Genomic DNA, 13,382 nt, shown 5'->3' on the forward strand with positions numbered 1-13,382 from the left:
GTATAAGTAAATCATGCTTCAAAAACATACAGATGTGATATTTTTGTTTCTGATGTGCGTCTGAAAGTGAATTAAACGTAAGTGTATATATATGAGAATACCAAATATGTAATTATACAATTGTTCCAGTATATTTGTAATATATTGCACACGGTAGCTTCGTTAACAAAAATGGAGGAGAATCAATATTCTTAAATTAATCTGCAATGTGAATATTACAGTTTAAAAATTTAAAGTGAAGACCCTATGCTATATGTATGTAAATATTTTGTAAAAATGGCAACCCTCATTTTGATTAGATAATAAGAGAAGCTAGTCTAAATAAAAAATATTTCAAAATTGAAAACATATATGATTGAAATCATTATGTGAGTATAATTAAAAATATGCACAAAATATAATTTATATGTAAAAATTGTTATGTGATAAATTTGGCAAATTAAATTTGTTCAATATCTATTTATATATTATTTATATTATTATTGTATTTTAAATTGTTATCTAATTTTACAAGTGCAAAATTTCTCTTCCTTAAATAAGAACATATCTAAGAATGCGTACGCTTTATCTGTGCAAATATACAACTTTGTGAATGTATCAGAACGTATCGGATCCGGAGAAGGTGGACACGGAGACGGTGAGAGTGACGTTCCCAGAGTGAGCCTTCATAGCACCTGCCATCTGGCTCTCGACCGTTGCATCAGAGACAAGTCTTGTACTACAGCACTGACTCCTGTTCTTCAAACGTGTGATGTGTCTAGGTTAACTATGAATTTATTAGACATGCAAATGAGTTTTAGCCAATTTTTACAACTAAATTGCAAACGCATATTATTGGTTTGAAACTTGGCTAAATATATTATGTTTTTTGTTCATACTAAAAAAATCAATAACATTTTGTGCAGTTCATTAATACGAGAGATGTTTACAAAGTTCAAGGAATTTGCCTGTAGTTCACCCTTTACCTAGAATTCAACCATTTAATAATTGCTGCTTTCACTTCATTGAGATAGTAAAATGCGCTTTATTAGACGATTAAAACGGACATGTTAACTATTATATATTAACCTCAGACCTAACAAAACTTCACCTGTTAAACAAGGGTTATGCGGTCTTACACTATCAAGATGCAGCTTTATTGGTTATTACTTGATCAAAGTTTCTTGAAGTTGACCACTAAGAAGATGAAAAAGTATTGAAAACATATTCTAGCCCTTTTAAGAAGGTAATCTATAAGATTTATTTATTTACAATCCCAAAATATTGTGCTATCCATATTCACAATTGAAAAAATTACTCAAGGAAGATTATTCTGAACGCTGCCATTCTTTTGATAATTTTGTTTCAGAGTTAAAGTAAAGTACTCAGTTTTTAAAAATTGTTACCATGTGCAATATGTAGAGTGAGAAAGTCACAAAAAATGTTTTCTCTACGCAATTTCTAATCTGGTACTTAATAAAATTGATACACACTTCTTTAGATATCTCTCGAATAGTCACATATTGTGTTATGATATTCTTGCATAAGCTAAATGATTTGCTATATCTTAATAACGTATTTTCATAAGAAGAAAGTTATTGTTCATTGTCAATATTCTACATCTTTAATGGTTTGAAGACCTAGCAAACAACTTAAACAAACTAAATTACTGTCCTAATTAACAGTCGTATATCAAGACTTGTTTTGAATAATATTAGACAGTTTATTAAATGACTCCTAGTTGTCTTGCAAATTCCTCTTTCGTCTGCTATGATTCTATAAAATTAAATGTAATAATTCATTATTGTATATCATGTACTACTTTATTGTATTGCATGCTAATTTGTAAAATTATGTTATACTACGTCATGTCATATATGAAGTTTTAACGCTTTGAAACCATAAAAGGACCATTTAAAACCGATTTCTGATTTATGAAAAATACTAAAACTCATTTGTATATATAATTCTTAAATAATAAACACAATAAATTTTTAATTAAATTCTAACTCAATCGTTATATAATTAGATGTGATCGTGAAGGATGCATGGATGCGTTGAGAAACTTCTACCGGACCCCCAACGTACAATGGAATTTGGAGATTGCCTTCTGTCTTTGCAAGTAATGATTGATATTAATTATACTATAATATAAGGTTGTTTCATATAAAGTGGTTAATATCGATTAATTGCTACAATGGTAATAAGTTATGACTTCTGCAACTTTTACCTCGATCTAGATGTCTTCAAAAATTCACAACAAACTTTATATTGAAGATTTGTATGTGGATTAGCTTTAGTTCTTCATTAGCAACAAATTAAAGTTATATTTTTATGTTCGTTTTCTTTAAATAACACAAAACTAGTGTTGTAAAATTCTAGATAGTCAATTCAATTTTTGAGAATATGTTTTATACCATTTATATGCTTTTAAATATCAGCTCCAGCGAAATTGAATACATTCAAATGTAAATGATAGAATTCGATTGGTTTCTTTATCTCTTGCAGTTATTGTTGGATCAACTGTGAATCACTATTTCCCACCTTTCCATAAAAGTCAGTACATCCATTGGTTCATCTACTTTAATATATACCATAAAACCCTTTTGTAGATCGATATTTCTTGAGTGTTTTATCAAGAATATACTTTTCTACTCAAAGCACAACGCTGACTAGAATTACTTTTTGCCAAACCTAAATTGCAACTTTATGTTTAAGTCAACTGATTAAGAATCGGCCACTTAATGTGAAACAATATCTAATATTATTCAATTAAGATTAAATCCATGTATGTTTCAATACCAGGAAAACTGATAATAAAGATGACCCGTGCATGAACGCTCAAGAAAAACTGCATCCCATCTGTGCGCAGAGAGAACCAGGAGCTCCATTGCCAGCTTGTCATGTCTTGGCACAGTCTTGCCGAGAACAACCTGAATGCAGGTTTGTCTTAATATCTTTACAATAGAGTATGCTTCTAATGGTTTGTCTAAATAAAACAATGTAAATTAGGGGTCGATTGGAATTGTATGAACAATCTTGCGCCGTCGATTCCGTGACTAAGAAGTGTGCCGGATCAGCTGAAGCGTGCCGCTCTGCCGTTTTGGACATGCTTGGAACTGAGTTGAGAACTGCTTGTGCTTGCAAAGGAACAGATTATACTCAGCTCTATGATTGTCTCGGATGGCAGAGATTGTTGTGGTTAAATCCATGTGTTGGTAAGTTTAAATATTAATCAATTCAACGCAGTTACTTTTAATTGTTATATTAAATCCTTCATTCCTTAATACAATACAATACTTACTATCATTTCAGTTGAATCCCAAAGCGATTTTCACATCAAAACCTATGGCTCCGGCTCAACTCCGTCAATGTTGGATAACGTCATCAGAACGGTTCACATATCAGTGCCTGAAGTGACTTACCATCACCACACAACGGCCATCTACAAATCTCATCCAACAATGCCGACATCCGCCACGATCGTCATTCCTGTTGAGTCGTATCCAACAAAATTCTCAAACATCCAAGTTGAACCCAATAGTAACCGAGGAAGAAACATTGAAGTCGAAATTCAAGGCTCAGGCAAAAGTGTGTACGTTGTACCGACACCAAAAATGGAGACTACGACCGAATTGATTATTATCGAGCCTGAAACAACTACGACAACAACAACGACTACAACCACCGAGGAGACCACCTCAACAACGTTTGCCACTACAACGACTACCGAGCCGATAAAGTACTGCATTGTGCAAAGACCTGAATTGGACGATCAGTTTGTGCAGAAAGGACACACAAAAAGAGTTTGCACTTTTTTAGATTATTGTATTTTCCTATTATTCTTATTATTAAATCTTTTAATTATATATTTTCAGTTGTACCGTGATACAGAACTGGATTGCTCAGAGCTGTGTCACTGCGACGGGCAACTTTCAGTTTCTTGTCACGCCGTCTGCGTCCAACATGCTCCGTGTAGAACTGCATTGGCTTTCTATAGTCACGCCGCACCGGCTTATCAAGCGTATCGAGGTCGTTGTTACTGCTACAGCGGCAACTTTATCTGCATGAGACCAAATCCTGGTATCTATTTTATATATTTATAATGAATTACCTTCCTTTTTACAAATGCCTTAGCGTCTTCTGTAATACTGTCACGAATAAACCGGAAGTGACCTGCTCTCTAATTGATCGATTTACAGATAATTATATATTATAGTACAATTATTATAATATAATTATACAAGGACGTCATTTAGGGAGGGGGGCAAGTAGGGGTATTTGCCCCCCCCCCTCTTTGAATTTGGCCAGAAAAATTCATGTCATTTATTGAAATAATATGAATTTTAATGAAATCGAAATATTAAAAAAACGACCTCTGACTGGCCAATTTTTGTCCCTACCCCTCCTAAAAAAAAGCTGAAATGACGCCCCTGTAATTACAATTATATTATAATTAAATAAATAGATATCACTGATTCACCAGCCAATAGTTGGTACTGATTTACCCAATTGTAACATATAAGGCTTACGCTAATCCGGTTACAACGGAAGATAAAAAATTATCCTAAATTAAAGAGGTCGAGGTCACTGTGCCACTTGTTTAATTACTTAATTCTCAGTTTCTTAGAACATGCATCTCTTGCATAGTTACAAAATAATTCAAATGATTCTTATGATAAAAAAATTTCAAATAAGATTTGACAATTTTATATAAAAGATTACAAATACTACTTATGCTAGAGTTGGCGATTGAATACATAGTAAAGCACTTACTCCAGCTGCTGGCTGGGTCGCATCAGGGCCGGCCCGAGGGGCAGGCAGTACAGGCGATCGCCTGGGGCGCTAGATCTTGAAGGCGCCGAGATACCAAATAAAGAAGCAATATTCACTTAAAATTGTCAAACAATATTGTTAAAAAATATAATCTGATATTCTTTTTTTTGTATACACTACTGTGCACTCTTTAGATTATTTCACCCGTAAAAAATCGCGACGAAAATAAAAGTACAAATTCTTAAATACCCACAATCGCAAAAAGAGTACGGTGTCAAATATAATATTAAATTACTTTAATTTGAATTATATTTTTGCAATCATGTAATGAGTTATTAAAGTATTAATAGGGAGGGGGGGGGGTGCAAATTTAGTTTTTGCCTGAGGTGCCAAATAACCTAGGGCCGGCCCTGGGTCGCATATTATACTAAAGCTTTCTTTTACATGTAACGTTTACAATAATGAGAGTATTAGGTATTCCTTTGGTAAGTACATGTATCCATTTTTTTACTTACTATCGGATAGTGTTGATCTGTTCTCAATTCCTTACTTATATTGTGATACAGCCACAACATATGTGCTATATACAATACTTGTCTTACCCATTAATGGAAAATTAACAAAAAAAAATAGTTTTGTCTGTGTCAGTTGTCTGCAGGCTGTAACAGAGTGTAGCACTCGCATCATGCTTATTTATTATACTTTTTCAATACCTTCATTTAATATTCTAGGTGAATATAGCCTACAACCTGGTGTATATCTATTGCTCGGATTTAGTTCTCAAGATGAAGCATTGTTGAGGCCACATACACGATTGGGTTTGGAAGATGCTGTTAGAGTGCTTCAAGAATATATGGTTTCTTTGACTGACGATGGGGTAATGGTTAAATATGACATAAAATATATAAACATGTTTATTTTATAATGTTTAATTAAATATCTTTATAGACAAATTGTACTTTAACATTATTCAACGTTACAAATGAGAACATGATTGTGACTGCCAGCGTTCCGGTGAATCAACGAGACAGAAATGCAAGTCCTCTTACACTTTTGGACATTGATAAGGTACTTTTGTTACATATGCTTTTTTTCACAGAATAGTTTTTAATATACGTAGAGTTCTATATAATAAGGATATCGGTCAATTTTATATTGTTTTCAAAACGTCATATATAGTAAATGATATTATCTGAACCATTTTACAGACTTACTGTTATAATGTATGTAAAAGTATTAATAGTCCTTCGCAGTATAAAAACAATGTACCATGAAAATACTTTACTAAGAAAAACCATTATTCGTCATTTTTATACGTATGTACGTGCCAACTAGAGTCAGTATTTAACATATGTTATAAATGTAAATCAAATAAGCATTTATATGATCAATATTTCAAAATGGAAATGGAAAAAATATTAAAAGTTTAAGTACCTTACTTCAAATGCAGATGTGTGCAAAAATAAAATATTTAGTCTAAACATATAAAGACATCTCATCAGAGACTGTTATCTGGCCGTGTGATCAGACATTACTTTGTGGAGAGAAACCTTCTTTCAAATACCTGACCATGTTATATGACATAAAACGTCCGGACGACAAATTTTTCATATACAAAAAAATTACTAAAAAATAAATAAATTTACCATGATTTTGATTCCATATGTTACTTATGTTACATATACATATATTATGTATAAAACATAAAACAAATCTAAATTGAAAATAGGGTCAAATGAAAACCTTAAATATTTTTTATTTTGGAAAGAATACGATAGGACATTATTTTGTATGGTCTCCGTGACACTCAATATGCTTAGAAAATGCATGGATACCTCTAAAAAAACAAGTGACAGAGCGCTACAACCAGTTTAAGCTACTGCTATGCTTGGTTAATACTGCTATTTGTTGTCCACTCTTCAAATCATATGTAACACTGCTGCCAAGGAAGTGGCCTTCTTTAAGGTGACCAGACGTCCTCCTCAAAAATTTTGTCCTTTTTCTCGAAGAAAAGTGTCAGAGGTGACCTTTTTTTAGCTCCCGCAGTATCTCTAATTGAACAAAAATTCCTTAACAAAAATAAATCAAGGACTCATAAACTTCACACGATTCGAGACAAATATGGGAATTATTAGACGTTCTAATAGTGGTGAATCTTTTGCTTCAATCGGACGTTCGTATGATACAAACAGTTCTATGATATGTTCAATTTTGCAAAATAAAAATATAATTAAGGAATACGTTCAAAATTTGGGAAATTAAAAATATATTTCCACAATCTTTAAAGATATGTTTACAAAAAAACACTGCAAAAAAATGAAATGGAAAAATCTTTGTCATCGTTGATCGATGACCGACATCAAAAAGATGTACCTCTGAGTATTTCAATTATTCAAGCAAAAGCTCTTAGTTTGCACAAAGATTGGAAGGATAGATTAAAAAAAGATTTTAACACGGTTTTTCAAGCAAGTAACGGTTGGTTTTACATTTTTAAAATGAGGTATCCTTTTCATAATATTAAATTTACTATAGAATCGGCTGATGCGGATAAAGATGCTGCAAAAGAATTTATTTCCTAATTATCCAAAATTATTGAAGATGGAGAATATTCCTCTAGCCAAATATTTAATGTAGATGAGACAGGTTTATTTTGGAAAATTCTTTAACAAAAATATGAATGAAGCCTTCACGCATCTTGACAAATTTTTAAATATTATGGAAGATTGTGATCCCAATGGAGAACGCATATCTCAAGTGCGTAGGTTGATCAATAAAGACATAGCATGTTTTAAAATACTATATGAAGAAAAGAAAAAGAATAGTGGAAAACAGTAAACTATTGATAACTTTTCAAAGGAAACACCCGCAAACCCCACTTAAACATGTCTCTTGAACGCCTCTTAAACACCTTATATTTACTTGATAAATAAATATTTTAAAATTACACACAATTTCAATTTTTTTTTACTTCCCTCTACTTTCGAACATTCAACATTCGCATACATTTTCAGGAACCAATTATGTGCGAAAGTTGAGGGCCGCCTGTATGCGGAAAGCAATTGATCATTACTTACAAGCTCCCCCCCCCTCCATATCCACTTCCCCTGATATCGCCAACCAGGGCCGGCCCGAGGGGCAGGCAGTACAGGCGATCGCCTGGGGCGCTAGATCTTGTGGGGCGCCGTGATACCAAATAAAGGCGCATTATTCACTTAAAATTATCAAACAATATTGTTAAAGAATATAATCTGATATTTTTTTGTATACACTACTGTGTACTCTTTAGATTATTTCACGCGTAAAAAAATCGCGACGAAAATAAAACTACAAATTCTTAAATACCTACAATCGCAAAAAAGAGTATGGTGTCAAATATATGTAATATTAAATTAATTTAATTTGAATTATATTTTTACGCTCATGTAATGAGTTATTAAAGTATTATTAGGGTGGGGGGGGGCGCAAATTTAATTTTTGCCTGGGGCGCTAAATAACCTAGTGCCGGCCCTGCCGCCAACCAAACTTTTAAAGTTGATTAGTGATGCCGGAGATCAGCAATAGTTTCGCGCCGGCTTATTCGACCGTGGCTGTCACCCATGACAGCGCCGTAGGATATTAAGTCTAACCTCAATCTGCGCAGTGTATTAAAAAGAGCCTTATTTGGAAAGTACCTTAGTTGCTAATAATTTATTTTAGCCGTATGCAACTTCCAAACGAGGGCTGATGACTAATTTACAAGAACGTAATGTTTTTAATTTTTATTGCAATAAAGCCAGGTTTTCATTTGACTTACCCTCTTAGAAATATACAAATGTATATAAAAATAATTGAAATTTTATGTTGTTCTTCGAAAAAGGTTTCCCTTAGAAAAAGCTCATCTAACAAAAAATAAACCATGTATATAAGTTGAATAATAAACAATGTCGAAAGATATACAATAGTTTATTAAATGATTTTTATAACAATTTCAGATCGAATGCATTGGACTGTTAGAAACGATAAAATCAAAAATCAACACTCAAGATTATGACATATCATCTCATTTGCTGTTATCGATCTTCAAGATAGCTGAGGTTGACGTGGTATATCCGCCACCGTCGAGTGGACTTTCATCATTGTCTCAAGGTCCAGCAGGGATTTTAATGATGCTGTGGGCTTCTATGGCTCTATATAACAACCATCAAAATGTTTATGACTCTCTTCTTTCCATGTTGCACATAGTATTATTCACGACGATTAATATTTGCACAAGAGTTTTCAAAGCCGACTGTCTGTTAGTGTTTAAGGAATATAAATATAGAATTCACAAATCAATGTTAGCCATTATTGTTGCTCACTTTTTATACTATATTAAAAGATATTTACAATTGTCGTTATTGTGTACTAAAAGAATGTTATTCCATGTTTCCAACGTTGGAATTTCCGATGCTTATTTCGTGGCATATTTCAAATGTATGCCCATAGCGAGACTGTTTTATGAAAAAATGTGCTTTCTCCTCACTCTAGCTTTAAGATGTTGTTTTAAGATTTGTCAAATACATATCGTATCAACTGTGAAATTCACCGTGTTAATATATGCTATAATTTTAAGTGTTATACTTAATTTTAAGAAGGTCGACATGGTAACGTTGTCGTTTATGGTCGTCGTGACCGTGTGTTGTACGCACGGCCCTCTAGTCAATTTGGCAAATATAGCTTTTATCACTAGACCGAAGACTGATGTTTTCATACTATTTTATAAGCCGGAGGGCTTGCCTATTTTTCTAGCAAATTACATTTTTATTGCCACGGTCATTACAATTGTCGCGTTTCTATTGATGGTTGCACACAAAATTATGGATTGTTTGAAGCCGTATTATAAATGTCTAGATTTTCAGAAAGAAATTCGATCCGCACACAAAATGGCTTACGGGCCTCCATTTTGTCACTTATTCATTAGATAATCATGAAAAGCTTTAAAGTGGCTGTAGCTAGTGTCTTGTATGTTAAGCTAGAAATAGTACTTTTGTGTAGTCTTTATTCTTTTTTAATGTCTTTAGATGAAATTTACACAATGAAGATTTAATTTATTATATACACACAATATAATATAATATAATGAAAATGACGTCTATTGTTTAAACATATACAATTTTGGAATGCAATTTTCTTTAAAACATAATTTTAGTTAAAAGTTGAAATATAGCCGAATGAATCAATATTGTGAGTCATTCGAATATTCTAATGTATAGCCTTTTTTTATTGTAATTAGAATGAAATGTTAATTAAATTAAATCAGTGCTGTCCAAGGCTTCCAAAGCCATTAGAACATGTTTTCAGGTTCAATTATTATAAATTATTTTATGTTAGTATATAAAAACATATTACTAAATCGATTGCTCTGATGCACGCTATTCTTAACATTCGTTTAGAACAATTGTCTCTCTTGCGTGGACAGCACTAAAGAGCTACTTGAACAAAAAAGAAGAACGATTACTTGTTAAATTTCTTCATATTATATATATATTAAAAAAATATGTTCGGTGTCAGATAAGATATGAAAATCAGATCGTCGTTAAGTATAAATTTGGTAGTGCCTTTCATTACCATATTATACGGTATTGTGTGAAAAGTTTTTCAGTCAAAGTTTATAAATAAAATATATCTATATACAAAAAATACATATCAAAAATGACGATTCATATACAATATTATAACCTTGTACAAAAATTGCTTTAAGAGGTTATACATATAAAAAACACTTTATACATATCATGTTAAAATATACAAATATAAATATAAATTTACAGGGATGTTATTTTTAATTTGCATATTTGAAACTATCATATAAAATGAGAAAAAATACAATTGTATTTATGATATTTGCTTTTATTTATATGCATTGAGAAAAAATGAAACTTAGCTTAACATATCATTATTATTGTTACTATATGATAGACAATCGGTATTATTTAATGGTAAAAAGCCAAATAAATAAAAACAAATTAGAAGATTTGTTGTTGCTTAAAAAGTAATTTAAAAAAATATACTATCTATAAAAAATGTCTATTTACACCATGCAAAAATAAATGTTGTACGTATTAAAAATTATTTTAACATATATACAAATTTAACAAAAAAATGTATGTATATGGCTTTGATTGTTTTTAAAATTATACTAATTATGTATATGCTTAAAAATGGCTTATTGTTTTTCGGGAGAACTTTGATCAGCTCGTTTCAGATTGATCTATCGAATGATAAAATCAGTAACGACAGATTGAAGTTCTGTTGTATGATAAATAATATTAAGGCTACTCTTATACATATCAAAATGTGACTTCACTTTCAATATGATTACGTATACTTATATGCGTATTATAAGTATGTAAGTACACTCATAAATGCACCTGATTTCAAAACGATACTTATTCGTTCACAACTTAGTGTAAGAGAAATTGTTTTAGAGTGTCATTGAATATATAAATTCATATTATGAATAGAAAATTATCAAAAAAGAAAATAGTTAATGTTATATATTACTGTGACTATATACATTTAATATATACATACATATATGGATGGAGTGAAGGTAGTTTAGAAATTTTTAATGTGTGTTATAATAGAAATTATCTACTTGTTTATTTTAAAATATCATTGTTGGTTCTATATAGTTTATACTAGTTTCTTTGTGGTGATTTATTATTTGTTTAATTGTCAATGTTCTTACCATTATCGTAATATTAACTTGTACATACATATGTGTTGGATTAACTATCGGTATATTTAGTAATGTCTGTGATCCAATTAAACTATAAAGTTTATACACTTTGGATTATGTGGTAGATTGAACTACTTCCATTCATATAGAGTAATATCGACTTAAAAAATACATATCATACTAAACATATCATATATATACATAATTATGTTAAGTATACCTGAATTGTGATGTATTATTTTAGTGAAAAAAATTCGCATAAAGTTCTTAGAACAATTTTGATTGGATATTATATAAAATATTTATAAATGTGTTGCATTTACTTTATAAGCTTTTTGATAATATACTAAGTATATATATATTTTTTTTATACTTTCAATGTTTTTGTATTAAAAAAGTAACAGCTTTATTTAAAACATCTATGAATTATAAATACCATGAAAATATGATGTAATTATCATTTGATTTAATTAGGCGGTTTATATTCATGGTGCTATCATTACATATCAGTACCCAATGCTATTATTTTTAAACTATTATATTATGTTTAATCCTTCTATTTACATGTAACGTGTAACACATCACATAATGAACATATCGTTATACATATGATGATTGCGTTGGATGTATGCATTGAATTAACGTAACAAATAAATCTGTCCATATATAATAAATAACTAATGTGTATATTATTTATCCTTAAAATTCATAAATCAAACATAGACAATCTTTTAAATGAAGTTTTATTAATAAATGTGTATAAAATATGGTGCATGTAAAAGTGTTATATTAAGTGAATGATTAAATTGCGAATATGTTATAACAAATATATTTATAACCAACCAGTGACTCGTTTTCCTGTTGCTTTAGATGTTCCAGGGGCAACAGGTGGTTTAGTTACTGTTATTACTACTTTTTCTTCCTTCGGACTGATCGGAGAGGCAAAATCGCTTGTATCAGAAGAAGTTGAACTTCTTGGACTAACAACAGCTTGATCTATTACGTTCTGTTGATCTGGATCGTCTTTTGAAGATGAATCACTTCTTAGAGAGGACGGTGAATCTAAATCTTGTGAATATTTAGACCATGACTTTAAAGGCCTCGTCTCCACTGAATCCTTATCCGAATATGCTAATAATGAACTTGCTTCATCAAGTCATTTAAAAAAATATATTAAAAATTTAATCATAATTACCATCTTGAACGTCTGCTTTAACTAAAATGTTCTTCGTATCCGTAATAGCCTCAGTGGCTTCATCTTCGTCTGATACTTCTTCAATCGGCATTTTTACTCGTAGATCCGTCTTACTTTCAATTAATATTGTATCACTCATACATTTTATATCTTCTTCCATTATTATATTATCCACGTCTAAATAAATAGTATATGATATTAATATAAATGGAGATTCACTAATTTTACTACATTTATTAACGTACTTTTTTTAAATTTGTAATATTAAAACTTACTCTCTTTACCTTTTATTTTGTATGGCTCCATAATTTTCACTGATGGTTCATCTATGAACACTTCGTCTTCAATTACTGATGAAACTGATCTGTACGAATCTCTATTGGATTTCTCCAATCGTACGTTATAGTCAGATTTAAATTTACTCTTCATAAACTTTCCGTACGCTAATCTTGTTGTTGGTGTGAATTCCGTTAGTTTTGGATTATATTCTGATCATAATAATAATATTAATATCATAAAAACTAATAAATTATATAAAGTATCTCATATTAAACACTCACCAACGAGCTTATCGATATCCATAGTGTCGTTGTCCATGCTTTTTATAATTTGCTGACGTAGAGATTGTCGTGAACGTCTTAACAAAGCCTCCGATCTTGTACCAATTGGATCTTTCATAGTATTTTTTCTGACCATTGCATTCCAATCCTTATTTTTACCACTGTTTTAATA

General features: G+C 30.9%; 2 protein-coding genes across 7 annotated transcripts in view; one reads left to right on the top strand and one right to left on the bottom strand.

Moving 5' to 3' along the window:
- Gfrl (Glial cell line-derived neurotrophic family receptor-like) overlaps nucleotides 1-9,809 on the top strand; it is a 221,967-nt gene extending 212,158 nt beyond the window's left edge. For all 3 annotated transcript variants that reach the window (XM_088186464.1, XM_088186475.1, XM_088186486.1), the window contains 9 exons: nucleotides 602-761; nucleotides 2,009-2,101; nucleotides 2,785-2,922; nucleotides 2,992-3,197; nucleotides 3,295-3,785; nucleotides 3,858-4,062; nucleotides 5,487-5,632; nucleotides 5,704-5,823; nucleotides 8,727-9,809. In XM_088186464.1, the coding sequence (XP_088042590.1) occupies nucleotides 602-761; nucleotides 2,009-2,101; nucleotides 2,785-2,922; nucleotides 2,992-3,197; nucleotides 3,295-3,785; nucleotides 3,858-4,062; nucleotides 5,487-5,632; nucleotides 5,704-5,823; nucleotides 8,727-9,698 (2,531 nt within the window). In that variant the 3' untranslated portion in view covers nucleotides 9,699-9,809. The remainder of the gene's footprint in view (nucleotides 1-601; nucleotides 762-2,008; nucleotides 2,102-2,784; nucleotides 2,923-2,991; nucleotides 3,198-3,294; nucleotides 3,786-3,857; nucleotides 4,063-5,486; nucleotides 5,633-5,703; nucleotides 5,824-8,726) is intronic.
- A 2,373-nt stretch (nucleotides 9,810-12,182) lies between these two features.
- The window catches only part of LOC148238944 (transient receptor potential protein-like), a 71,743-nt gene continuing 70,543 nt past the window's right edge, over nucleotides 12,183-13,382 (bottom strand). For 2 of the 4 annotated variants that reach the window (XM_088186502.1, XM_088186531.1), the window contains 4 exons: nucleotides 13,211-13,371; nucleotides 12,935-13,138; nucleotides 12,651-12,827; nucleotides 12,183-12,586 (listed from right to left, as the gene is read on the bottom strand). In XM_088186502.1, the coding sequence (XP_088042628.1) occupies nucleotides 12,288-12,586; nucleotides 12,651-12,827; nucleotides 12,935-13,138; nucleotides 13,211-13,371 (841 nt within the window). In that variant the 3' untranslated portion in view covers nucleotides 12,183-12,287. Of the gene's footprint in view, nucleotides 12,587-12,650; nucleotides 12,828-12,925; nucleotides 13,139-13,210; nucleotides 13,372-13,382 lie in introns of all 4 variants that reach the window. The other 2 variants (XM_088186512.1, XM_088186521.1) reach the window with 1 other exon arrangement.

This window comes from Plectrocnemia conspersa, unplaced genomic scaffold (genome assembly GCF_051122295.1).
Source record: "Plectrocnemia conspersa isolate PC_06_02 unplaced genomic scaffold, ASM5112229v1 ptg000001l, whole genome shotgun sequence".
Lineage (NCBI taxonomy): Eukaryota > Metazoa > Arthropoda > Insecta > Trichoptera > Polycentropodidae > Plectrocnemia > Plectrocnemia conspersa.